At 40.6% G+C, this 26,710-nt stretch overlaps 3 protein-coding genes and 1 long non-coding RNA gene across 6 annotated transcripts; 1 reads left to right on the forward strand and 3 right to left on the reverse strand.

The window, feature by feature from the left end:
* The first annotated feature begins 139 nt into the window (after positions 1-139).
* Positions 140-7,834, forward strand: tespa1 (thymocyte expressed, positive selection associated 1). Its single transcript, XM_026346682.1, has 12 exons — positions 140-493; positions 1,419-1,603; positions 1,947-1,989; positions 2,950-2,990; positions 3,322-3,375; positions 3,912-3,951; positions 4,385-4,435; positions 4,686-4,781; positions 5,057-5,265; positions 5,407-6,602; positions 6,907-6,994; positions 7,559-7,834. The coding sequence occupies exons 2-12, from the start codon at positions 1,459-1,461 to the stop codon at positions 7,648-7,650; spliced, it is 2,055 nt and encodes a 684-aa protein (XP_026202467.1). The 5' UTR covers positions 140-493; positions 1,419-1,458; the 3' UTR covers positions 7,651-7,834.
* LOC113153195 lies at positions 3,958-6,374 on the reverse strand. The gene is made up of 3 exons (XR_003297965.1): positions 6,269-6,374; positions 4,345-4,449; positions 3,958-4,230 (listed from the first exon to the last, which is right to left on the reverse strand). It is a non-coding gene; the product is annotated as an uncharacterized LOC113153195 (long non-coding RNA).
* A 111-nt stretch (positions 7,835-7,945) lies between the features above and the next one.
* On the reverse strand, positions 7,946-13,260 carry tarbp2 (TAR (HIV) RNA binding protein 2). 2 transcript variants are annotated; one of them, XM_026346694.1, is made up of 7 exons: positions 13,134-13,260; positions 11,425-11,739; positions 11,151-11,220; positions 10,923-11,040; positions 10,352-10,479; positions 9,890-10,085; positions 7,946-9,793 (listed from the first exon to the last, which is right to left on the reverse strand). In XM_026346694.1, the coding sequence occupies exons 2-7, from the start codon at positions 11,727-11,729 to the stop codon at positions 9,636-9,638; spliced, it is 975 nt and encodes a 324-aa protein (XP_026202479.1). In that variant the 5' UTR covers positions 11,730-11,739; positions 13,134-13,260; the 3' UTR covers positions 7,946-9,635. The 2 variants fall into 2 exon arrangements, with proteins under 2 accessions (XP_026202479.1, XP_026202478.1); XM_026346693.1 differs by lacking the exon at positions 13,134-13,260 and adding an exon at positions 12,548-12,758.
* Positions 13,261-20,959: 7,699 nt separating this feature from the next.
* On the reverse strand, positions 20,960-23,886 carry sp7 (Sp7 transcription factor). Of its 2 annotated transcripts, none has more exons than XM_026346688.1 (2): positions 23,866-23,886; positions 20,960-22,309 (listed from the first exon to the last, which is right to left on the reverse strand). In XM_026346688.1, the coding sequence occupies exons 1-2, from the start codon at positions 23,884-23,886 to the stop codon at positions 20,960-20,962; spliced, it is 1,371 nt and encodes a 456-aa protein (XP_026202473.1). The 2 variants fall into 2 exon arrangements, with proteins under 2 accessions (XP_026202473.1, XP_026202472.1); XM_026346687.1 differs by having other exon boundaries at positions 23,851-23,886.
* Between the last annotated feature and the right edge of the window lie 2,824 nt (positions 23,887-26,710).

A 26,710-nucleotide genomic window follows, 5' to 3' on the forward strand; every position in this document is an offset into this window, starting at 1 on the left:
TCACCTTAAGATAGGATAAATAGAAAAATGATCATCGTTATGAATGTGACTGGGGGGGGTTATTTGGACGTCATGGCTGCTCTGACTTATAAACCGCATTACAATACAACACTACAATCATTTCTGTTGTGCAGTCAACCTTTCCAGCAACCTGTTTCAGTCTGTCAGCCTTTGTTTCTGCAGGATGTGCCGCAGCTGCGTCCCACGCTGATAAAACGTGTCTTTCAGATCAGATGCAAACTCACTTCCTACAATCGGCTCTAACCTCATCCCTTACGATCATCTCCGCATGGCTGCCCCGAGTCGGAGCAAACAGCCTGCAGCTCGTTACCGTGCACGTATCGTTTAAAGTAAAATAAAAACAACAAAAAGTTGGATGTCGCTGGAGAATTAGTTGAAGATCGCAGATGAGTTTCAGAGATCTCCGCCTGCAACAACAGGAAACGAGAGAAAGAGCGCCACTGGCACAGAACTGAAACCTGCGTCGGAGAAGGTAAAGCCGCTTTCTTCTGTCTACTTTGTTCGTTAATGTGTTTTCTTTTGAAAGAAATATTCGGAGCATACATCTGTGATTTATCTACAAACGTCAGCTAACCTGTAAAACAACCTGTAAGCATATTTTAATGGAGAAAGTAAAATTCATATTAATGAATAATATGGTCAATTTATTAATTTCTATAAGAAAGATTTTTGTGATCACAACAAAATCTGTCTACTATATATGTACAGTAAATGTTTTTACTCTTTATCTAGACTAACACCAGTGGTTTGAGTTAGAAGTTAGACCTGACTAGTAATTAGGACTCATAGGCATGAATTGTATTGTAAGTACACCTATGCTAAATTTAGATGCCTTATGTTTTCACCCTGGAATGGCATTTTACCATATTATACCATTGTCCTGTATGGCAAATACAACTGAAATGACAATTTGCCTTGGATCTGAGGTCCATATAATGCAGATGGGATCATTATTCTATTTGCATTAAGGTTGAATTGATATTTTTCTGATACTGGCTTCCTACTAAAGTTGGACACATAATGCTCTCATTAGAATTAGTCTGTATGAAAAGAAATGCATGTTTTATCATTTCTGTGGGGACATTGTCAAGACTGAAAAAATGTTTATTTATAACAGTGGTTCATGCAAAAGAATGTAATTAATCTGACAGCGAAGAATTTGAATGTCATACTGTAGTCTACTGTTTGAAAAGCTTGTTCAACTTGCCAAATATAAGCCTAAAGGACATCTTAATCATTTATGGCATAAAACATCAGATTTATGAAAAATATTTTCTAAACTATATTAAGACTTTACTTTGTGATTGACACCAGTAAATTAATATTGGTCTCAGGGTTTTTAAGCAAACATTTCTAAAAAGCTACAACAGTAATTCTGTCTGCGGCTCTGTCTGTAGCTTCATCACCATGTTCCCCATTTGTCTGTGAACCGATACAATGGAGAGCCCATCCTCCATAGTGAGGCGGAGAGCTTGGATCAACAGCAGCCGACAATGGCCAACTCTGGAGGACCTGGATCCCGAAGGCCCAGTGTACAACCTCCGATCAGCCTCTATAGCAGACGACGATGTCTTTTCTGATGGTCAGTAAAAACTGGAGCGTGTCTGCAAGACACTGTCATTCACCTGGGGTTCGTCAGAGTTTAGCAGTGCTGTAATTTCCTTCATTTGAAATAAAGGACATTTCTAATAAAAGGTAAATTCCTTCATTACAAATGAAGGAAATTACAGCTGAAGTGATAAGTTAACATTTTCCTTAGAAATGGCAAAATAAAACACAAAACAAAACAAAAAAAAAAACTGTAATATGCACTCCACTATTCCAAAGAATATCCTGTATCCCATATCGTAATTTACTACAGTAATTTATTTAATGAGTATTATTCATATTCATATTCAAGAGTTGCACATATATGATTTCCACAGGATGCTTCACAGGAAAGATTGAGACGTGGCTCCAGCGCTGCGGGTGAGTCAGTTTTCTTTACTGCTTGTTTTTTCTTTAAGATGCTTTTTTTTTTTGAGCACTGACTCTACATGATACCAGACACTGGAAAATGGCTTAACAAACAACAATAAGTAGAAAGTGGAAACTCTCTGAGGTCAGGTGTTCCAGGAAGACGACGTGGTAAGGTAGCCACAATATTGTTTGCACCACAATAACTTTAGATAATGCATTTTCTAGATTCCTTTGGAAAAAATAACCTTATTTGGTTCCCTTAAATCATCCTTTATGATTTCTCAGAGCCCTTCAGAGATCTGCCAGTGTTGGGTGACATGGCAGATAGCTGTCTAGGCCATGACACTCATCCAGACAGCTTTTTAAGGCAATGCTAGCTATGGTAAAAAAGTGTTGCTGTCAGCACATTTATTCACAGTTTATGCCTTTGCCTTTGCCTTTGACATTTTCAAAAATTCCCAGTGGTTTAAGTAAAAATAATGATATAACGAGAGTGAAATAACAGTTCCCTTTTCCTGTTATGAAACTGACTGAAGGGAGCACAGAGACATTATTTAATGTCTCGTCTTCTAGTCATTGAAAAGGAAACTGTACTAGTGGCAGTCGGTGAAGTGCAGTATGCAGTGTGTCAGCATTTAAATGACTCTCAACACCAAGATATAGTTCAGTAAAGGGAGTGAAGTGATAGTTTTATGCATTCTGAGAACTCAACATGAAATTTACCAGACGGGTTTGAAGGTGTTGGGTTGATGTTACTCAGCATGTGAATGTTCGAACAAGAGGAAGTTGACAGAACCTCTTAAGAGCTGATTAGAGAGAAGTTGTTTTCACAAGCATGCACTGTAGACCGGCTGCTATTGTACTCGAGATTTATAAAAACAAATTTGATAAGAGAAGCATGCAGATAACACTGACCAGCATGTCCATGTGTGGACGTTTTGGCACTGAATATTGGGATTTGCGTTACAGGTCGGAGTCGTGCTTAGAGAATGCTGGTCAGCTGAGCTTTGGTATGTATGAAATCAAAAACGCCATGTATAACAGTGAATGTGTTTACGGTAATTCAGTTTAGAAATCTGTTGTAAATTAACTTATGCTATGTATATAACTTACTGTTGCATCTTAAGTAACTATTAAGTAAGTAAGCAAGTATGAATAAGTATGTAATTGCAATTGTATTGTAATGTAATGTAAGTATCAAATAACATGAATTAGATCAGATTTATACATAGTAATAACTGAGTATAGAGACAGTTACATTCCATACACTAAGAAATTAACATAGGAGATGCAACCACATAAAAACATACTGGAGTCATCGATTGTGTTTCTTCAATCCAGAGTCTGTGCTTAAAGCCGGCAACCTAGATGATGACCTGAGCCTTGGTGCTGATGGTAAGAGCAAAATATCACAAGAATGGTATTTGGTATCAAAATTCATCCACACAAAAAAATAAAGACACACACACACACACACACACAAAGAGAATGCAGGAAATGTCCTTACAGGTAAATGAGATGAACACGAATGATCTGATTCGTTGCTCATGCAGGTATGTTGTTTTTGTAATAGTGGCGACAAAGCACAGAGACTGACCTATTTTTGAACACCTCACTGAAATGTCCAGTGGTACTCAGTGCTACTGTACCTTTGCCTAGGATTTTTATTTGAGGAGGAGAAATGCAAAAACCTAGGCCAAAGCATCCATGTATTTAAAGATGACCTTTACACAACGTGACAAACGTGACATATGAATCCAGCTCCATGACAGCTTCTGTCAACACTGTTGGACACACGGTGATAATGAGTGCACACCTGGAAGTGCGGTGATGCTAATCAAAATTTCACCTGGGTTTGCAAATGAACTGTGAAACCAACAGTGAGATGCATATCACAATAACAAACTTTTTTTTTCTTTTCTAAATTTCAGCTTCTGTGTTAAATAGTGGAGAAATTGCATTAGAAGCTGGGTGAGTAGCAACTGTAATTTTATAGTTAAAATAACAAATAAAACAAACATACAAGGAATATTGCACTGTTGAAATAGTAAATGTTAGTTAGTATGAATCCATGTTGCATTAATAATTATACTGACCAAACTCATTTAGCATTTTAACATCTTTTCTACGGAGGAATACAAATTACTTAGGAAGGAAATGAACTGTTTTGCTGCATACTGTATACTGTATATAAGCCTCTTTGCAGATATATTTAGGTCCTCTTCACACTCTTGCACACTGAGCCGGTTCCTGTTGAAATGAAGTAGATGTATAAATGAGATAAACTTTGGCTAAAAACATGACGTGACATGAGACTTTCTGGATTTAGAAAATCAATTCTAAAGAAACACAAGTGAACATTACTCCTTTCTCTTCTTTTTTTCTTGCCGTGCTGAACGTGAAGCATCGCGCAGCATTTTTCCTCCAAGCGACGTCACAGCAGACTCACCAGCAGGTCAGTGTCACGTCCTAAGTGCCCAGATAAGAACAGATCAAAAGGCAGGATGAATAATCAAGTTATTTTCATGGGACTGTTTTCGCTTGTGACGATGCCAGTCAGAAGCAAAGCGAAGCTTTCTGTTTCCCTTTCAGCTGACTAGTCTTTGATTACATTTTGAAGCTTAACAGTAGTGTTATTGTTAATACTTAATGTACATGACTGCATTAATCATGGAGGTCATAACTTTTTCACGTGATATCCGTAGTACTCCTCGTTCAGCACTATGTCTACCAACGATGAACTTGGGCCACAGCATGGCCTCCAGCTGTCTCTCCTCCTCCACATGTAAAACCACATCAAGGTAAGGCTTCAACACTTAAAGTTTAGTTTTTAGTAGGTCTGAACATTGCTAATCAGGCTCTTTGATCTTGACTGACCTGCTTGACAAGTTTCAGCTTTTTGATTTGATTTTTGTGATATGCTCTGCCTGAGTAATACAGGGTGTGTTGTTTTCATTCCATTAAATACAATAGTTTACTTACTTATTATTTGTGTGTGTTCACTGGTTTTATTGAAGCACTTTGTCACTGTGAGTGCTCTACTTGCTTCTATAAAACGCTCCCTTTTTCTCACCAGTGTATCAGAGATTCTACAGATGTGTGCAGAGGATGCAGAGGAGACGCTGTACGAGCTGGGTTTTGGCTGCGATGAGCCACAAGTCACTGTTCGCATCCCACCTCGCTTCTTCACCTTTCCCTCTCAAGCTCAGGGCATCAACTTCCGCCTTTTCCTGGACTCACAGATACGACGGATACGAGAGGAAGACCCCAGCCTGTCTCTTGCTAGTAAGACTATTTATGAAATCACTCTGCTGTAGGTTACCTTTGTCATGTGGATTTTATGACGTGCAATAGGGAGAAATAATTCTGGGATGTAACAAACGAGATCCTTATAACTTACAATTTCCTCTTTTCTCTTTTCCACAGGTCGTTTCAGACAAGTTCAAGTGCTCACAGCAATGGCCAACGCCTTCTACTCCCTCTACTCCCATGTGTCCCGCACCCCTCTTCAGAAACTGGCCACGCCAGAGTTTACTTTCTCGTCTCCCGTGGAGAGGATTGAACGTTTCAGGAGCAGCGTTCGCAGTGAGCCGCGTTCTCCAGTGGAGAGGTTGAAGGACACTGTCTCCAAGATGTGCCTCTACACGGGCTCTCCTCGTGGGTCAGACTCTACCTCTCCCCAGTCATCCCCCAGGAAAAGGGCCAGCCTTCCTGATGTTGTAGGTGCAGTCTTGAAAGTCAGGCCTGCAGCTTCCAAAAACCTGGGTTTAGGGCAATGTAATAGGAGTAATTCAAATGTAGATATTAGACTAATCACGGATGGTGATAAATCCTCTGACCTTGAAAACGAAGAGCAAGCACAGCACACTGTGGTGGATGTGGACATGCCTCAGAATGGAAATAAAATCTGCCAGATGGATATGAAGAGCAGTAAACCAATAGATAATGCTGATACTGACTCTGAGAGCAGGAGCCACAGTATACGAACATCTTTAGCGTCATCATTATCAGGAGAAACTGTAATAGAAATGGATAATCGGTTTCTTTCATGTCAACCAGAGCTGGACTCATGTTCTACTCAAAGTGCTTCAAGGACAGCTGATCCGAAGCCAGCTGCCAAGGTGACATATGACCTAATCTGCCCACAGATAGTCGAGAGCGTACACCAGGCACCTTTCTGCTGTCAGTACGCACACAATCCAAAAACAGACACGTTGCCTCCTATCTTCTCTGAAACAGAAAACACAGCTACATCAAGCCCCGGATTAGACAAACCTCAGATACAAACCAGTATTTCTGATCCTGAACAGGACTCATGCACAAATGTTGCCTCTTCTGGTGAAGACACACAGCTGGATATATCCAGACCACTTTCTGTCCTGGCCCCCACTGGCAGCTACACCCATTACTACATCACTGTAACGGGCTGGGAGAGAGACATTGCTTCTTCCTGTTCTTTGAGAACACCAGATTCCAGTCATACTTCGACTGTCCCACCTGTCGAGACATGTAAGGAGTCACTTAACGAGGGGACAAGCCAGTACCTGAATCCACTGACACATCAGGGCCTGGGACACTTCTCCAATAACCTACAACAGGTTAACTCTTTTGAGCTGGAGGAGGTATGATAGTGACATATTGCAGTGTGAATGAGTAAATGTGAGAAATGTAACACTGAGATATTTTTGTTTGTATAAATTTTAGATTGTCTTACAAGATTAGAAATGCAAAATTAACTGAACGTTACTCAACTGCCATGACACGCCAAGCTTAGATTATCCTATCATTTGTGATTGTACCAAAGTGCACAATGTTCAACATTATTTCACTCAGCCCCATTGGTGTGCAACTTTACATATTATTCTCTGATGATTCACATGTTAAAGCAGACATACAACATGACCGTTTAATGTTTTGTCTGAATAGCTGCATAGTGCAGGAGAAGAAGATTTTGAAAAATCTGAATCTGCAAGAACAGCAAACTCCCTGTCGTCCACAAAATGTGAATACAAAGGTATTTATTTATATTTTCTTTGTGTGAGTGACATTTCTAAATGAATACAATGTGCAGTCAGTAGTTACAACTGACACCCTGATTATATTTTACAGAAATTTAACTTGTCACAATGTTTTTGCAGATTTGGGTGGCCATCAAATAGTGTGTGAAAAAGGGTGCTGCCAGTTTACAGCTACTTTAACCAGAGTGCAACACGCTTTTTCTGAGGCTTACACAGCAAAGTCTGTATAAATGTGCAAACGCATTTCTTCTAAACTTGGATACTTCTCTTTAGGATCACTGTTAACCTAGCACTGGGATCAGACATGAAGTGAGGGTTTGGATAGACAGATATGAATAGAAAGGAGTCATTGTGTGAGCATGAAAATGAATTTATGTGGAAAGGGAGACTTCCAACAGGCATATGTGTATGTGGGTCATTGTGCAGGTGTATTTGTATTCACTGGAAACATTCACTGCATGTGCTTTTGTGTGTCTATTTAGGTCAGACTGCAGCTGCATTTGTGCATTGGTATACAGTGCTTGGAGTTCTTGCCTGACTATACTTGTGTCCTTGTGTAGGTGAAGTGGTCCGGGGCGACAGCATGCAGTCGGACAGCAGCGGCTACGCAGATGAAGAACTCAGCTTCTCGTCAGACAGACATGGTAGATGATGAAACCCAAAACTCAGTATAAACAACATTCAAAGCAGTGTTTTCTCACTGGTGGAGTTGTTCCTCCCCCTGCACCGAGGATTTACTACAGTGAAGGACTTGGAAAGTGCATCCAGCCATGCAACCAAGAGACTCTGTCACATGCGAAACCTTCAAAAGCTCTACACCGAAAGCATTCGATTCCTCATACTACATAAACATATTAAGCAAAGTAAACAAGCATAATACTGTTCAAGGTTTTGATGAAAACACTGTGTGGATTATACTTGTACAGAATTTCAACAATAGTGTGCAGTAAAATGTACAAAAAGGTGTTTTATTGGAAACAAAATCAATTTCACATAGAGGTCACATTTAGTTCATCATGCTTTCTAAAACCTGGCAACAAGTTATTAAATGTCAGCACATAAAATTTATTAAAACTCATTGGTTAACTTCCTTTTTGAATAAAAAGAAAAAACAGTATGCAGATCTGCCTTTTCAGAGAATGATGTCAGTGTTACATCAAACACGCTGTAATTGATACCAACAGGTGCTCCTGTACAGAAACACAGTCAGCCTGCATTGTGCAAAGAACTTTCAAGTAGTGACAACTCTTTTCTTTCTTACTTCAGCTGAGTGCAGGGAAGTATATCAAGTGATACACAATCACAGTAAGTAGGTGGTAGTGAGACCTTACACCAGGACACAACAGGTATTTTAAGAATAGAATCTGGAAAATCACCATGATGGATTTCATTATATGGGAGAAATCAAAGTCACAATGGTCGTAAAATACAAAAACAAATACTACAAGTTCGAATTATAAACACAAAGGCAAGTGGGCATTACTAGGATCAACACACAAACACAGCATTTAGGTATGTTGTATGTGAATGTTGCAACCCCATATAAGAATATGCTTTATGTTAGCTTCATTTTTATGGTCTATGATACTGAAAGTCAAAAGGATCCTTAGTTACAAGAACTTAGAGCACTATTTCCTCTCACAAAGCTCCTAACACGTGGGTTAGAAACAAACGTAATAGAGAAAATGGCAAAGCTGTGATAATGACGTTTTCAGTGTTACTGACATCATTTTTGACTGAATTAGTTGAATTTAAATGTAACTGTATGTTTAAATTATCCTCACAATTATGTTCATAGCTGTCCATATCTTACAAAGAAGTCTAGAAAAGGGCATAGAAGGACTATTCATATAATGTGCAATTACTAATCTTTACAGGGTCTATTACAGTAAATGTCAAAGATCGACATGGGTAGAGAGAATTAGTTTCTAAACTTTTTAACTTAATTTTGAGTTTATGATGTTAAACACAGATGGCACGGTGAGTTTCAGTTGACTGTAATCTTCAAGTTTTCAAATGAAAGGGGGAATCATCCAAATTTAAAATCTTCATCGCAGACAGAACAGTTTGAGTTTCTGGGGTTCAAATTATACAACAAAACACCAAAAGATTCTTACGAGGTCATTGGGGAAAAGGGTGGTCTTTAAAATACTTTGATACCTCTGATATTTATTCAAGAGTCTCTTTCTCTTCATGTTTCAGCAGCATGACAGGATTTTTTTCACTTTTTCACCATGAGAGCAGGGATTAAACGAAGCCTTTAACAATTTAAAATTTCAGATGAAGACTTTTAAAACTTTAGATGTGAGAAAAGCACAGGGGTCTGTGTGCAAGCAAACAAAAGTAAAAATACTGTAAATGCATTTTGAAATAATTTGTGAACATGCAAATGATCAAAAGTGGGTGGGGGGGTAAATGTGATTTTGGGCAAACGTAATCTTCACTGGCAAAAATGTAAAAATCAAAGAGGTCAAACGGGTCAGGGATTAATCTGGGGACAGAAAATGTCTCCATTTCCAAATCTGAGGTAATTCATGTTATTTGAACTCATCACAAAAGTGCCTTTGTTGTCCAAAGTGGAAATTTCTCCCAGCATTGTGTAGTGGCGAGTTCAAGTCTGTAATGAGGAAGAAGAGGTCACTTCCCTCCAGCCATGATTTTGAGGTACTGCAGTGCATTGTGGGCTGCGTTGGCTCGAGCGGCGTCTATGCTTGGAGCAAAGCCGTGACACACTGTGATTGGCTGCGTGGAGAGTTCCACTAGACACTGGCACAAGCCGCTCAGGCTGCGCTCCTCTGAAAACAAGAAAGAACAAGACCTCTACACTTAACCCATGATTGTAGCAGGGGTGAGTGTGATTGTAATTCTTGGCTTACTGTTTGTGAACTCACCTAGATCCAGGTAACTAACATCAAAGCGCTGCTCGACAGACAGGTCACTCAGCAAGGAGCAGAAGTTGGAGTCAGAAGGGATACCCAGAGGGCGGCTGCGGAGTTGGAGGATCTTCTCTCCAGCAGAGTTACGCAGAGAGTCCCATGTACAACTGAAGCCTTTACTTTTGCCTGACTCAGCTCTGCTCCCCATGTGCTGTGTGTGCCGGACAGATAAAGTTCACAGCAGTTAATAAACCACGTTAACATCTGCCAGCAGAATTTACGAGTAATAAATGACGTAATGTGATGTCAGGTGCATAGCTTATGGTATTTTACATGACATCTGAAGTGCTACTTAATAAGCAGTATGCAAATTTTAAGTGTTACTTCCTGTAAGTTTGCCAAATAATTGAACACATGAAAGATCTTCATAAACTTTGTCAACTGGAACACAAAAACATATTTAACTCCATTTCTCACCATGGTGAATGTGTCATCTTCTGTGTCAGCATCGTTGCTGGTCCTCAGGTCTACTGGGACGTCGTGTATGCGTGATAACATCTTTGCTGCTGCATTTCTCTTTGCGAGCTTCTTGGACGTACCACTTCCTGTAGATGCACAAGAAATGACCACTAATCAGCAACCAATCTTGCTTATCATTACATTCAGTTTGATAACCGCAACCAACTACACCAAGTTTACTTGTGTTTCTTGATAAATAGGAACTTAATATTTCCGTCTCTTAGTGGCAACAGTAAGGTGTACCAGAGACCAGTCAATTATCTTTCACATATTAAGAATTTAAGCTAGTGTAGATCAGAAACAACACGAGTGTTGTAAGAGGCAGCGCACAACATGTTTTATTAACATGACTTCATAAGTAGCATTAGTGCTTTAAGTAGTGGCGGCTAAGCTTGCTTGTTTTCCAGCTATCCCTGCATTTACAGCTTCTGATTGCCTGTACACACCTCATCCAGGCAATCAGCATACAAAAAAATCAAACACTGTAAATACACACACAGTCAGAAAAATTAAACATTAAGCATTTTACCAATTTCCACAAATCTCTCAACTCTGCAGGTCATGGTGAACTCTTTGCGGTGTGCTGGACCAGACTCCTGGGTGACCGTGTACTCTGGCAAACGCCATCCTTTCTGTACCACTAATTCCTGTCAGGGAGACACACAGACAAATATTTACCTGGAAAAAAGACTAAATACATTAAACATAAATATGCAGAACACCCATCTAAGAAGGACTTGATCTACAGTTTAATCACCTGCAGAGCCCCAACAGGGTTACATTCAGACTGCTGAGAACTGCCCGAGGTCTTCATCTCTGGCTGGGAGCTGCAAAGAAGATGACATAAAACCACTCTGAAGAGGAAGTAATGGAACCAAAGCATTATGCATATCACTCAGGTCTATATGCTACATGACAAGACATTGGATTATTTACATAATCTGATGTTGAATCAACACATTCTTTTAATTGTATGAATTGTTTTAACTGCAAAGTCAGTGTATAGAAAAAATAAAAAATAAAATACTGACTTGTCTCCATCAGTAGACACATCAACCCCGATAAACCCGTCTACTCCAACACCAACTACGGCAGGACCTCCAAGGCCTCCCCTGAGCATCTTCAGAGCAGCCTCAGCTGCCTTGTGCTTTGCTGCCTTCTTGCTGGGCCCTTGGCCGGTGCAGCTGATCTCTCCAACGGAGACACGGAACGTGAAGTTGGGCTGGTGGGCCTGTCCCTCGGCCTTCAGCAGGTCATACACTGGGGTCTTGCCTATCCGCGTTCCATACTCCTGCAGCAGACTGATGGGCGTCTTTCCGGGATTCACAGCCAGCATTTGCTCAATACTAAATAAAAGACAAACCCCAGTATGAGACAAAGATAACAGCATGTCAGAGGAAATTAGGTTAAGCGTATTCTTCTTCAAACTTTCAAGCTACATTTATAGATGTTTAAAATGGCTGTTTAATTCAGAAGAGCATTTTTTGGCATTTCATTTGCTATCACCTTATTTTTATTACATTTGTAATACTTAAAGAAATGCACTAATTTGTAAATTTGGTTAAATGGTTAATCCATAAAACCTCACTACCAGTCTCAAAATAAATAGTTTAATACATGCATCTCTGTTTTACTGTGGTACACAGAAATATTTTTACCAGTGGCTATCTTAAAACAGCAACAATTGAAATAGAGCATATCCATATGGCCATGATGCCAAAGCTGGATGAAGATGACTAACACATATGACAATAGCAGATGACAGGATGTAGGGTTGTGCACTGACATCTGCAGAGTATGCTTTAAACTGTACTGTATAAAAGGTAAATTAAAGTGCATATTTCAGATGTCTAATAGCATCCAGTATTATACCAATCAATGTGTCAAAGTTCTACTAGTTTAATAATAATTAATAAACACCACTGCTAGAGTTAACTCAACTAAATCATGATCGAAATCGATAATCTACCTGTACGTGTCATACCCAGACGAAATGTGGCACCTTGTTTTGTAGCTACCTGAGTAAGGACTTGACTAAAATTCGGCCTGTCAACCAGAATGTTTAAATCTACTTATAACGGGATCTCATTCTCACACTGGCCCCGCTCCTCTTGCTACACTGCTATGCTAGCTTAGCTTGCTATGCAGCTTCACCTGGAGCACCCGGAGTTTCTCTTCCAGCTGTCCGATGCTGTCTCGTCGTTCATTCCCTATTTCACACAGACAGAGCCGATCGGTTTCGGATGGCAAACCCTCCCCCACCAAAGCAGACACGTTGCTTTCATTAGACGGTATTTTCCAGACAGATGATGGGGCGACGACATGTGAAGAGCAGGCAGAGCCCCCAGCGAAGCCCCCTCCCACGAAAAACACTGACGTTCTTTTGGCGCACACATATGACGTACGACGCACCAAGGCGAAACTCGAACTGTTATTGGTCAGAATCCGTTTGGGGTTAGTTTGTATTGAACGCCGGGAAACGCCGACCGTGTGCGGACAATGTGAACCAAAAGTCAACCGCGAAGTTATCAAAAACCACGAACCCCTCAGAAGACACCAAGGACCTCAGGCTGTTTCGAAAACTGACAGCAACTTAAGGGCATAAACAGCTGAACAAAAGAAGCAGGTGACTCACTATCCCCGGCTTGAACCCTCATGTGTTAGCATACATCAGTTTCTGTTAAAGTGAATCGAGCGACGATGTACGGAACACGCAAATAACAATTGAAAAAACACTTACCATTTCTCTGAAGATAATTTCGGACAACCAGTCTTCTAACACCTGATAGAAAAATGTTTCATCCGATAACGAATAGTCAACCTCTTTATCTTGTCTTCATCAGTGTGCTGCCCTGGTGGTCGGCAGTCCGCCATCTTTGTTTTGACTCGGAAACAGAGTCGCAGCTTAAAATGCGTTGAAATCTATTTTGTTTATCAGTGAACAGAATATTTTATTAACCAGGTGGCTTTAAGAGTATTTATAGAGTCCACGGTTATTTTTAGAATAGCTGCAAGTGCTTCTAAACGAGCTTCTGGCGTTTTCCAAACACTGTCGTTTATTAATGTCAAGAGAAACCGATGGTCACCTCTGTGACCTGAGTGTCTGAGCTACAGGAGGGCAAACTGAGGGCAGACATCAACAACACATCAGGTATAAAAGTACAGCTGAGGTACTGTACAGGCTCAATCTGGTACAGGGAAGTTAACCAGTTTAAGGTTCAAGTGCATAAAGTACCAAATGGAAGTAGTCTTGGGTTGTATTGTACTTGTATTGTACTTTGAAATTGTAACTTTAACAATGTCTAAATTATTAGGCCTTGTACATGAACTGCTTCATTAAAACAAATAAAATATTCTTTGACTTCGCCATTCAGGTTCAAGTTGAGTAAGTATTAAATGTCACACAGTGTAAAATTGTTTGTTATGACTAAATAGAACCAGAAGGGGGCGACACTCAGCCAGAGCTCTGCCCAGCTGATACTCCTTATTGCTGGGGCGTTGTTAGTGCTTTGGGTTTGCCTGGCACCTGTCATCTCCACTGTAGACTAACATGGAAACAGGGAATTTCACTACTATGGCTTCTTAAGCTGAAAGTGAGTTTGAACCCAGACGTACTGCAGTGTCTGCTCCTTACAGGGATAAACTGATTTATTCTAACACTTCTCTTGTACAGTATGTGTCTAACTAAAGTTAAAAGTTGCTTTACAACCTGTTTAGTAGAAGTCGCTGTCCATTTCTAACCAGCATAACACAGAGCAGTAAAATAAAACAATATGATACAAGAAAATAAAAGCACCGCCCTCAAGCCAGCGTTTTGAAAAGATGACAGTCTCTTTTTTTTTCCTAGGCAAGGAAGTAGTGATGGTAATGAAATTCATTAAGGAGTATTACAGATTAAACACTCTTCAAAACACACTTTGAATCCCTGAATACCCAGAGGAATCGTGCAGACTGTAAAAATCTTTTAGGCACATAAGTTCAGAACGTCCTGCCCAACTAATGTAGCAGCACTTCCATAAAATATTTCAGTGCATTTTCCACGTTTCCATCATTTCCTTTACTTCTGTGGCTGGACAATTAATCCCATGATGGTTTGCTCGTAAACCCCTGCTGGCCAACGTAGAAATAGAGCTCGGATTCTTATGGCTTCATTCACTGGCATCAGGATGTCAGTGTGGATAAGCACGTTTTGCCAAACGCAACACACAGCGAACTGGCCATGACAATGAGTAAAGTTGTCTCCCATTTGAACTCTGAAACCTACAATCAAAGCATTGTGATTTATCTGTGACCAGAGGATACCCCTCCTACTCATTATTCATGCTTTCAGTGTTAATCTGTTCGCCGGGCATTCATTTGTCAGTTGAAGGATCTAATTTATTGACCTATAACGTGATAATGTGAGCGTTTTTATTGAGCTAGTGGTTAAATCGCTGGCTGAATGAAAACAGATATGAGCACTGCCTTAGCATCCACATTCTCTGCACACAGAGACACACGTCCACAGACACACTTTCCTTTTCCCTGTCTTGGCCTGGTACATTAGTGTGTGTGGTTCTTTGGTTGCCAAAGTCATCAGCAGATATCTTCAAGTATGGAGTTGTATGAATGATCTTTTTCCCTCCTTCCACAGTATGATGTGTTTCCTTTTTTGTGTGTGTTTTGATCCCTCTCCTGCGGCCAAGCTGCGCTGTGGTGAGGCGCGGGTTCGAGTGGCGCTCCTGTGTTATTTTTGGCAGCAGCAGTGGTTGGTGGCTGTTGAAGAGAGAGGAGACAGAAGGGGGATAGCATGAAGCCCAAAACCGAGGCTGTTTAAGGGATTTCTGTCTGAAGGAATTGCTTTGTAATGATCAGACTCATTATGGATGTGTGTCTGTGTGCGCTCATGCCTGTACACACACACAATCCGAAATAAGGCTGGCATGCACATTCGTTCATTTAACACTTCACAAACACCTCATATACATGTTCTCATTTACAGACCACACAGTCAGAGTTGCTAAATTCTTTAACACGTGAAATAAGAGAATCAGCACCAGTGAAACCTGCACTGAAATCTACCTGCAAATTTAAATATGGCGTTCTCGTTTCTTCTCGTCGCGTGGGAATTATATCTTGTTTGTCAACCACTTTTTTAATTCTCTCTCTCTTCTGTGGGAGTCAGTGTGAGACACGCTGCCCGCTCAGGCAACATGCAGTGTCAGACATTCACGCTCCTCCCTCCATGCTTCTGAAAACAGCATTTGAAAAAGATTTTCTCCAACTCTATTCTTGGCCACAGATCAAGAGAACGTTATTACTCTACTTTATTTATTTATATATTGTGGTGGTAATGTGTGTGAATGTATGCGTGCATGTATGTATGTGTGTGTGTGTGCGGGTGAGTGATATGCAATTGTGTATGTATGTGTGCTAACCCACAAAGATATTTCAATTTCTTCAGAATATTAAATAAACATGCAACAGCAGCAGCAGCTTCAGTGAAGCGCTGCCTGCCAGTGGGTTTTGGGTTGGATGGGTGGCGGTGGTGGTGAAGGGGGAGAGGGGGTTTGTGGCCGTGGCTCTGGGGGGGTGAGGCAGCTCATGGTCAGGGCCCCCGCCGGACACAGTGGCGCCTCGCGCTGGAGGACTTCTGAACCACCACACTCCTCCACCAAAACCCTGCCAACCCTGGCTCCCTGCTCCTGCTTCCAACCCAAATCACTCAGTTCCCTTTCTGCATTTCAACTCTCTCTCTCTGTATCACTGTGTCTCTCTCTCGTCTCCCTCCTTCCTCTGCGATTCCTTTCCCCTCTACAGTTTCCTCATTCGGTTGATCAAAATCCAGATTCGTTTGCTATTTGGCCACCGACTCTTCTCTCACGAAACACTTTACTTTTAGTGGCAGGTCTCTTATTGTGAGTTCTCTACCTTTTCTCCTGAGGGTTTTGTGTTCTTACATATCCAGCAGTCCTTCTCTGCGCTGTCTCTTTTAAATCCTTTAGCTTCAAATGTTCCAAGGAAGTATTTAGTGGCTTGAACTTAAAAAAAAAAGCAAACAAGAATGGTTTGGGCTGTATGTCAGTCAGAATACCATTATGATAGTAAGCAGTTTGTAAAGGAAAGAACAGTTTATGGGCGCTCTAGATATTTGTAAGTGTATTAGGTTATAATGGGCCATCAATTTTCTTAGTGTTTTTCCAACCATATCCAAGAGATACATGAGTATTTCTATTGTCAGTGATAAAACTTTCCACTGAGGTCACTATCAAGCCAGCTTTACTGCATATGCTTTAACTCTTTTGAAGTGACCCTAAATTTTACATTTTCATTGTAATTCATTGATTAGAAAATATAGATTTATATTACATGATGAGAAATCATTTAAATTACAGATAAACAACAAGCTTGCACTTTATTTTTTTATTTTTTCAAACAATTGTAAATGCACCTACTGCTGTGTATAGAGTAATTGATTTATGGATGTCAAACATCTTAAGTAAAGTGGATATGTCTTCACGTGTCACACATACAGTTTTCTTTACCCTGGAAGCAATTTGTCATCCGGAGGCCATTAAATGGGAAGCATATTATCTTTTTAAAGGGGCACAGAGTCACCCACAACCCTCCCACAGTTCCTATAAACAAAATAGCCTCATTTAGTGGCACATTTGGCGCATTGAGCAGAAAGGGAGGACTCCCTTTAAAGTTTAAAAGCAGGTCTCAGGCTAGAAATCGTATGATTAGAGCTGGAATTATGAAACAGGCTCCATGTTTGATGATGCAAGGAAGGCACATTTGTTTTGTCAAAAGTGAGGGTGGTCTAATCTTTATTACCAGAGTAATAATGACTCATGTAGTACAGAGAGTGTAGGAGGAGGTGCAGCACGTTTTGTCAGAGTGAGTTCGATTGACTGCACAGGTAACAGCACATGAGAATACTTGACGACACACATCTTTGTAGTTTTGCCTGACATCATGCTAATTCCTCTTCTCTCGTGTAAATGATGGCTTAATGATAAGCAAAGTTGATATAACATGTATACGCAAGGTAGCTTGACCTTTTTACCTCTGGCTCCTTCTTATCTGTCATGTTTTCCTCTTCCTCCCTGTTTTTTTTTTTTTTTAGCCTGACCTTTTCTCCTCTCCAGGTCATGTTATGGTTCACTCAGGTCAGTTTACCTTTCCTTCTTTGCCTTAAAATCTTACCTTGTTTTTACTTATAGCCTGACTGCTGAGCCTCTGGGCAACCGACATTCTTTCCCCTTTCTGTCAGAGCCAGTCACACCTGCAGACACCTGTGCTTTTGTCCTCCTGCCTCCTACAATCCCTCCACCCTCCACACACTGGTTGGGAGTGGTAGGCACCCATGCCTGTGGCTATGTCACAATCCATTGTTTTATTGACCACTCACTTAGGACCAGATAATAGCAGGAAAAGGAGGTTCATTAGCATTTATTCCAGCACACCGTGATGAGTTGTTCTTTCATTTTGCAGAGCTGCAATCTGAGCCCCTTAAGGAGATTGAACTACAACTCCCTAGAGTAATTCATTAAGCCTAAGTTTCTGTGGCTCATTAAGTCTTATGACTTAACTAAACACTGGTTGAGTGACTTCTTTAAAATTACATCTTTGTGTTACTTAGGTTGTAAATGGGCTGTATGATGGCTTAAACAGGTGTGTGGAATAACCTCTTTAGTCCTGTAACTTTGTAGTGATTTGATTTCATAAATGGAGTACAGGGGTGTTCACAATTGGGCAAACCATATGGAACACATTGTCCAGCTTCTGCTGCCTTCGCTGCTATGTGTCACTGCATGTATATTTTCTTTTTATGGACTTATTTGAAGCAACACTTAATGTTTCCTGGCTTTCAAAATAAAAGAAGTAAAAATAAAGTTAAGGCTACAGTATGCCACCACCATTGCACGAGGGAGTATATTTAAAAAAAAAAGAAAAAGACAGAAAACACCAGTAGCAGCAGAGGTTTTAAAAGCCACTGACCGTCTTCTTAACCCCCACCCTTACTCGCTGGCCTGACACACCCTACCCATACCCCATTCTCTCTGTTTGCCTTTTATGTTGTGGACTCGATCGTGCGCCCACTTCAGACCACCATAAACATAACGGCCCCTGATGACAGAGTCGACCCCGGGACGTTTTATATAAATTGACCTCAACTACAGCTCATTAGAAGCCCTAAATTGGAACCATGCACGCTGGGAAGTGTAACTGTTACATCAGGAGACTCTGCAGCTTTGAGGGGGTTCCAGCTGTACGAGTATCCTCTGTGATGTAAATACACACTCATATATCAGAAATGTGTTTTCTCCACACTGTGGAAGGATTTTAACAAATCTCCATATTTGTTTTATGTGCTTACTATAATTATAGTATGGTCATTAACATGTGATTTTTTGTCTGACACTACTACACAGCATAGAACATCTGTTAAAGGCTTTATTTAGTGTTTCCGGGGGCTATCTCTCATTTAAAACAGAGTGAGTAAACCTCCCACCCCAAGTATTTTTATTAGTCTGCAGTATAGGCTGAATGACTTAACAGAAAACTGGACAGAAAGGCACACAAGTGGCACTTGTTGCGACTTAGCTCTTTCACAAACACAAGAAAATTGTAAATGTAAAGTGGCAACAGAATTTCCAATTGGAGTTTATTATATTATGTTCAGCCGAGCTTCTTCTGTGCATTTGTATCTCCACATCACGTCTTTCGTCCTGCATCCTTCCCTAATTGACGTCCTTTGTTTGACCGCCTCCCTCAATAAACAATACAACCGCAGCTCTCCTGTCCTAATCCCTCTTCCCCTCTCTCCTGACTTTGCTGGAGCATCGCTCTCAGTAATTACTCCTCTCAAGTTGGAGAGTGGAGTAATTGTCTTGAGTGTAACTACAGTGGCTCTCTGAAAGGGGGTCATTGTGTGGACTTAAGACTTCACTTCAGTGGATGGCTTTGTTTGTGCTGCGAAAGATAATGAAAGTATTCGGTTGGCCATGATGAGGTGGAAATATAGTAAGATATGAGAAGAACCACAGTGAGTGAGGAGAGGAGAGGACAGAGTGTGGAACACTTGAAGCGTTCTCACTTTTCTGTATTTTAAATTGAAGCTGACATAGTTCAGTGTGGTAGCGTAAGAATAACACCAACAAAGCAAATACTTTTGAAATGTCTTTACTTTTAAAAGCACCAAGGTTGTCATGATTCCACACCACAACTGTTACATGTATACCTTTGCAAGGTCTCATGCTTTATCACTATTTACAGTATTGTGTACACTAGTTTCACAACATATTAGCAAAGATCGGTAGTTCAGTTCTACCATAGTGAGCACAATTATGAACAACAAATTAAGCTTTTATGCTTGTGTTTCTTGACTAAAGCAACATAGACACCTTTTTCATCCTGAAAGTTACACAAAAACACAGAAATACATAAAAAAAGTAGAAAAATAACACACCTAACAATATCTATATATTGCTGTAAATATATAGTATATACAAACAAGGAGAAGCCCTTATTAATCATTACTTTGCCAGGTGTGGAAGACTTCACAATTAAAAGATTATAAAGAATTAGTTTACACGCACATCTAACTTCAAGATCTATAAATAAACCTTTAAAAACACATCCCCCACACTCCACTTATAACTAATAAATAAGAAAAAAAAGTCTTAATTTAATGCATTTTATTTTCTTTTTGGCCAACTTCAACCATCTTGCGTTTTTTTAGGCATTATATTTCCTGTAGGGTGCAAGATAATCTTCAATGTGTATAATTTAAGACATAAATTAGATTATTTATGTATATATGAAATTAAATTAGACATAGTAAGAAGCAAACAGCAAACAAAAATGAAATGCAAAACCTTTTACATCAAAACATCTTTGGCAACAAAAAGCAGTAAGTTGAACTGTCCATTGATTGTTTCAAGAATAATTAGTAAGTATTGAAGAACAGCTGTGATTTAGATCTCTTCTCATGCAGGGTTCCTTCAACTCCACCATCCCAAGTCTCATCAAACTGATTTCCTTTTGTGACGTTGGAGCTCTTTTCCTTCTCCTTTTGCAAAATAAATTCCCCCAGTGGTTTGTCTCATATGAAAGGCAGAAAATGCTTGTAGGTTAGGAGACATGTGGATAAGCGTGTTTGCTTGCATGTTTGTGCCTGCATGGATGTGGGTGTGCATTATATATGCTTGCACATTTTCTCACAGTTAACTGTGCGCAGGTGTATGAGTATGTGAAACATGCATGTATTTGTTCATGTGCATGTTCATTCTTGGTGGCTCGTGTGACTGTGTGTGTACTTGCATACATTTGTGTATTGGTATATGTTTGCCTCTGACTCTTATTGTGCATGCATATGTGTGTGGTCCAGAGAAAATGAAGTGATTGCTACCCGCAACATGCTCCGTCATTTATTATGTCAAGTCTTTTAAACTTGGTCTAGTATCCTCTTTATGTGTTGTTTGAAACATAATACTGTCCTTTTTTTTTAACAGGTGAGTTTGTGACCATTAAAAACTAACCCACCATGTCTCAGATTAGTACTGATTAGGTTAAATGAAGTCAGATCTCCAACAGTCCACTGCTGTTCTCCACTCCATTAGGTGTGCCAGTCTTCTCATCTCCGTTGGTGATTTGGTCAGTGACAGGATTGTTTGGTACAGCGCTGGTATTGATCTCTGTGCTCTCTTCGCCCCGAGGATCTGTGTCTCCCTCCACAGCTACAGCTTTCCCCTGCATTGCAGAATCTGCATGGGTCTTCTGGTGTTTTGAAAGATGGTCGCTACGTGTGAAGCGCTTGTTGCACAGTAGACAGGTGAACTTCTTTTCCCGCGTGTGGGTGCGCACGTGCCTCTCCAATTCGTCCGAACGGGTGAAGCGCTTCCCACAGAACAGCCAGTTGCAAACGAAGGGTCGCTCGCCGGTGTGCCAGCGCAGGTGGGCTTTGAGGTGAGAGGCCTTGCCGTAAACCTTCCCACAGCCTGGAATGTGGCAGCTGTGGACTGGCTTCTTCCTCAGGGATGCAGCGGAGGCTCCCAGCCTCTCCAGTTCCTGGCAATTGGGGCAGTCACACGAAGACCTAGTGGGTGCTGTCCCTCCGCTGTAGCCCCCTGATCCCCTAGCAGGCTTTAAACCCATGGGATTCTCAATCAGCCCTGCACTTGGCACAGGCTTGGGCTTGTACATGTCCTGGGGCAGCATATGCTGGGAGGACTGAAGGAGGTGTGAGGAGGAGCCCAGTCCCACAGAAGGGTAAGGAGCTGGGTTAAGTGGTGTAAAGTCGGTGCTGTAGCTGGGCAGCTGTGGGCTCAGGGAGGCCTGTGGAGCAACAGGCTGCAGCGAGGCCTGGAGACCTCCATCGGCCTGGGGCTGCGTTGCTGACAGCCAGTTGGAGTTGGGGTGGACGTCCCACCAGGAGGATGTGGCATTAGCCTGGGCAGCAGTAATGCCAGGGTGGATACCAGTTTTATACCAGGAGCCATAAGGGTGTGTCATGTCCAGTGAGGTATAGACACTGGTGAGACAATCGGCCGTAGCGTGGGACTTGGACACTAAAAGAGACGGGTCCTGGGAGACAGAGGTCTGGAAGGAATGGGAGAAAGGGTTATATTCTGTAGTGTACCCTCCGGCTGAAGGAGGGGGGCTTCCAGTGGGGGTAAGCATCCCGCTACCTCCTCCTCCTCCAGCTGTGGTGAAGGAGCCAGTGTAGGAGTCTGCCAGCCCACTGCCGTCTGCGGTTCGCCCGTTCTTAGTTGTCTGAAGGTCAGAGGTCATGGTGTAGGGCTTCTTTACTGGAGTGGTGCTGCCGGTCTTACCGGGTGTAGCTGAATCCCTGACAGGGCTGGTGCTGCCAAACTTGTTACAGGTAGCAGTTAACATAGCCAGAGGACTGGAGCCATAGCGTGCGTCTTCCTGGGGAGGAGGAGACAAGGGAGAAAATGAGACTGTCTGTCTGCAGGAAATGGCTGCTTGCTGTTGCTGCTTCTGTCAGTGTCAACTCTAATAAAAAACGCATGTCTGACAGTCACTGCTGGCTTTTCCTGCTTTCTTCGTTATCACAGCGGTCAAGGCAATTTCAAGCAGCGAACGTTTATGTTTGCGAAGGTTCTGCTCAGCTCAGCAAAAGACAAATTCCATTGCTCTTTTGTTTTACTTTAGCCGCTGAACTATTTCTAATTTTGCATTAAAGTTTGTTTCGAAGTTTGTATCCACAGTTGTTGACATTCACAAACATATACTGTGTATTGATGTATATAAGCACTGTGCTATTAATTGTGGTAGTGTCTCAGTTAGAGCAGCCACATACATCTCATCAAACGTGTGTTTTCTTTCTTTAAAGGTCACCATGGCATCGAAGATGGTTGGACAAACTCATGGCACACTGTGTCACAACAAGCTCACTGTCCCTTTTATAATCTTACAGATTTTAATGTAACCATTGTCAATTTAAGCGATGTCACTTCCTGTAAACATTCATTATTTTCATGAGTCTTAACACATTTTCTACTTCAGAATTGAACTAAATATTGGCATGACTGACTCAATCACACCGCAGAAGATATTTTACTTTACATAGAAAATATTCTTTCTGATACTTGTTTACTTCTAGCAGCTTCCTTTTCTTGGGAGCAGGTAACTCACACCACAGGAAAACATATCAGGAGTGTTGCGTCTGTCTTTCTATGCTGTTACCACTCATGAACACATGGATACTAATTAAACAGCATATTGGTTTTTGTAAAGTGTAATAGTGATGTTGTACTGATTTTGCTGTACAGTACATTTTTATTGTTAACTTTTCTATTGTGGTAATGGTGAATAAATACGCCGAACCTTTTCGCTGTAGGCGCACTACATCTATTTATTTCTGGCCCATAACTGCAAATTTATGAATAGAAATCATCTCAATTATGTTCTCATTTTTCATAAACCCTGGTCTTTCCATGCAGACTGACTTCTCATTCACGGTGGATTAGTGGTTTTTTTTCCCACTCTTACAAAAAAAACCCTGGAGCCTTTTGCATCCTGTTGATTTTTCCAATATTTTCAGATTATAGATTCAGATGTTTTACTACTGTCTTCTTGATTTCTTGCTCTATCCTTTACAGAAAACTGTGACGCTTTTAGTGGCCTTGCACACTTTTTGCTTGCCCTGAATGAAGATGCCTAAAAGAAGCAAATGCATGAACAGAGGTGGTTAAAATGGGAGTATTAAACTCTATCAGCACCTTAAAGTGCTTTAAATTGCATACCCTGAAGACCTAAGTACTATTCATTAATGCAAACTACAATTGTCATCATACTCAACCATTTATTATTTGTACTAAACGCCTTCAAATTAAACTTCGGGGTTACATTTCCTCACATCAGCTTATTGCGTAAATTAAATAAGAACTAGCTGCAAAATCACATCATCAACATTATAAGAAAGAGGAAATAGAAAATCTACTTACAATTACATTCCCTACCTCCAGAATAGATGCGGCCATCCCTGAGAAACAAAATCCTAAGGAAGCTGAGGGGAGAGGGAGAAGCGCAGCTCGGAGTCCCGGGACACTTTGGAAGAAGTGGAGCTCTAACGCGGGGAAGTGTTTTGAGGCTCGGGGAGCCCGCCCCCTAATTACAGGCTCCGGCCTCTTTGAAGCCCCGGAGGTGGAGGAAGCTGCACGGAGATTGGCCGATAAGAAGAGGACATCCCACCTCCCCGATCCGAGAGTGTCGAATCATTTCTGAAGATAAATGCATGAATGGGTTCCTCATCAATCACCATGTGGACATTATTTCAATTTCACTGGCCTTATTTTTCCGCTGGGATTAGTCCACTGGAGTCAGAAGCACCAGAATCATTCAGGCAGATTTCTCCCTAAAATTACGACCAAACCAGGCTGTAAATTGTATTCAAGCTATTAAGAGACACAGCTACAGGAGAACTGTAAATAAGAAGTGAAACAATAACTAAAGCTCTTTCCGGTTTTCTCCGAGAGAGCAGAATGCAGCCTTGGCCCACGCCGCATAAATCAAATCATAAAAAAAAAAAAAAAAAGAAAAGCAAATTAAGCTGAGCCAGTCTGTGGTTTCCATCTGAGATTTTATTATTCTGGTTTCGAGCCTCTCTCTGTTTCCAATATTCTTAAAAGTAGTTAACTGCCTTTTTAGACATTAACTGTGATGGTTAAAGAGGCTGAACTACAGAGACAAGCGAGGAGGGAAAAGGCTGAAGGCATTCAATAAAATAAAGAAGAGATTATCGCGTCAAATAAAATGAATCCAAACGGCAAAACTCCAGGGAAAAGTAAGAAGTGTCTGGTGAGAGCAGACCGACTGTCCTGTCAGAGAGGAAGCTATTTCAAAATCGCTAAAACATTTGTCAATGTTGATTTTGTGGAATTAAAATGTGTCAGAGGGAAATATAAAAGTGCTCTATTTGTCTTTGAAACCTTCTTAAAATCAGGACAAATATCTATTTAGTCATCATAAACTTTAAGTTGAGAATAATTCAACTTTTAACCTTCTTTAGATACGAATACAAAACATATATAACTTATACAAACATACAAAACATTAGTTATATTCAGCAGTGATGTCTGACAAAACCAGTAATGCTTTACTCTTCTTTATTTTATGCTAAAACTTTCTAATTGCATAAATTTACATCCAACAAATATTCCTTATTAGCAAGTAAATTGAAGTTAATTTAAGCACCATGTTGATATTTTATATGTGAAAAAGCATTATTTTGAAAACTCTATCCTAACTAGTATAGCTGAGGATTTGTAATCAGCAAAATTGTTATTTTATATAAGTTTCAAGTAATGCTATTTAATAATTATTCAACTCAGTGATGTTTATGTGCTGAAGATCTTATTCTTAATATCTTAACATCTTAATAAAAAGTAGGAAAACGTGCCTCTAAGTGAGACTCATTCACGTTTTCTTTGATGTAAGGCCACATTCGTTTTTTTTATTGATATCGCTTATTGGTTGAAAAAGTCAAAAACTCAACTTTGAGTCTCAAGTAAGACGGATTCTCAGCGCCTTTTTGTGGGAGTCTCGTTTTCTGAAGGAGAGCACAGAAGATTAAAATTGTTGTCAAAAATAAACATATAATTTCTGTCCTTATTTTCTCCTCAATTACAGGGCATGGTCAGAGCTGGGCTTGTCGTTCTGGAGAGTCTGGCCCTCACATGAACATAGCGGCTATATTTGGCAGTCTGCTCTCCAACTGACCTTCATTGCTTTATTTTCTTATTCCAGAATGGGTGTGAGTAGAAGAACAAAGGCTGCTACATGCGATAGTTTACACTGTCACACACTCCTACAGGATCGTGCTCACAGTCTTATAAATCCATATAAAACCTCACCTTAAACTGAAGGGCCACACCTGCTCTGTATCAAACTGCCCATTGAAATCCATAGTATTCTCTATATCGTGCCAGAGTCCTCATGTGTTGTACGTGGCAATCCCTTCACACTTTTTGAGGCATTTCCTTCCCCTTTCATTTGGCACGTTTCATTCCTGGTGAAACTCGTAAGTGAACTATTCCTTTTCCTCTTAGTGTTCATTAATGCTTTATGTTTTACGTTTAAGTGAAATGAGAGGGCTGATAAAAAGCTCCAATAGCTTAAAAAGTGGTCCACGACACGCTGCTTTTCCTCATTTTTATAAGACTTGTAGTAATCTCAAACTTTGGCGTGTTCCCATTTACAGTTCTCTTCAAAAGAGAGCAAGTGAGATCTATAATTAGAGAATGCGTTAAGCTCTTAACAGCCTCTTCAAAAAGCTTTCTCTGCTCTATTTACTATTTTCTGCCTAGTGTGGTTCAGATTTCTGGTTATGTACAGTAGGCATTGCAGGCTTGATGAACTTTGGGGCGTTTGGTGGGCACAATTACGTTCACCAGGGCTGATTATAAGTTTAGTGTGGAGGGTTGTCGTCCATATGACAGCTATCAAATGTATTAGTAGTTCCAGCGCATCAGCTCGTGCCTGTTTGAATGCAACAAGTGTTAAGTAGTTGCTGAAGTAACAATATAAAAAAAGGACCACCTCAGTTTAATAACTGCTATCGACTTCATAGAGGTAATGATGCTTCAGCTCGGTGACTGGCTTTTTTCATATCATAGGAAAAACAACAAAATAAAATTATGTCCAACATGATTTTTTTTAAATAGTGAAGGGAACATTTCCGTTTTATGTTATAAAATGGTCGCTTCTCTGTCACCCCTTTGCACGTTTAATAATTCATCTTTTTGTACATAAGCAACCTCTTTGTTTTTGTCAGTGTGTGGGCATTTTTGTTTTTGTGTGTGAACA

This window comes from Anabas testudineus, chromosome 5, assembly GCF_900324465.2.
Source record: "Anabas testudineus chromosome 5, fAnaTes1.2, whole genome shotgun sequence".
Lineage (NCBI taxonomy): Eukaryota > Metazoa > Chordata > Actinopteri > Anabantiformes > Anabantidae > Anabas > Anabas testudineus.

What these genes read in the sequence shown, in the direction of transcription:
- tespa1 (XM_026346682.1), top strand. Translation starts at nt 1,459, where the DNA reads ATGGAGAGCCCATCCTCCATAGTGAGGCGGAGAGCTTGGATCAACAGC. An exon ending in GAAATTGCATTAGAAGCTGG is followed by an intron (nt 3,952 to 4,384) that starts GTGAGTAGCAAC and finishes CTGAACGTGAAG; the next exon opens with CATCGCGCAGCATTTTTCCT. An exon ending in ACTCTTTTGAGCTGGAGGAG is followed by an intron (nt 6,603 to 6,906) that starts GTATGATAGTGA and finishes TTGTCTGAATAG; the next exon opens with CTGCATAGTGCAGGAGAAGA.
- tarbp2 (XM_026346693.1), bottom strand. Translation starts at nt 12,600, where the DNA reads ATGAACGACGAGACAGCATCGGACAGCTGGAAGAGAAACTCCGGGTGC. An exon ending in AAGATGACACATTCACCATG is followed by an intron (nt 10,086 to 10,351) that starts GTGAGAAATGGA and finishes CGGCACACACAG; the next exon opens with CACATGGGGAGCAGAGCTGA. An exon ending in TGTTAGTTACCTGGATCTAG is followed by an intron (nt 9,794 to 9,889) that starts GTGAGTTCACAA and finishes TCTTGTTTTCAG; the next exon opens with AGGAGCGCAGCCTGAGCGGC.
- sp7 (XM_026346687.1), bottom strand. Translation starts at nt 23,886, where the DNA reads ATGGCCGCATCTATTCTGGAGGTAGGGAATGTAATT. An exon ending in TGGAGGTAGGGAATGTAATT is followed by an intron (nt 22,310 to 23,850) that starts GTAAGTAGATTT and finishes CCTCCTCCCCAG; the next exon opens with GAAGACGCACGCTATGGCTC.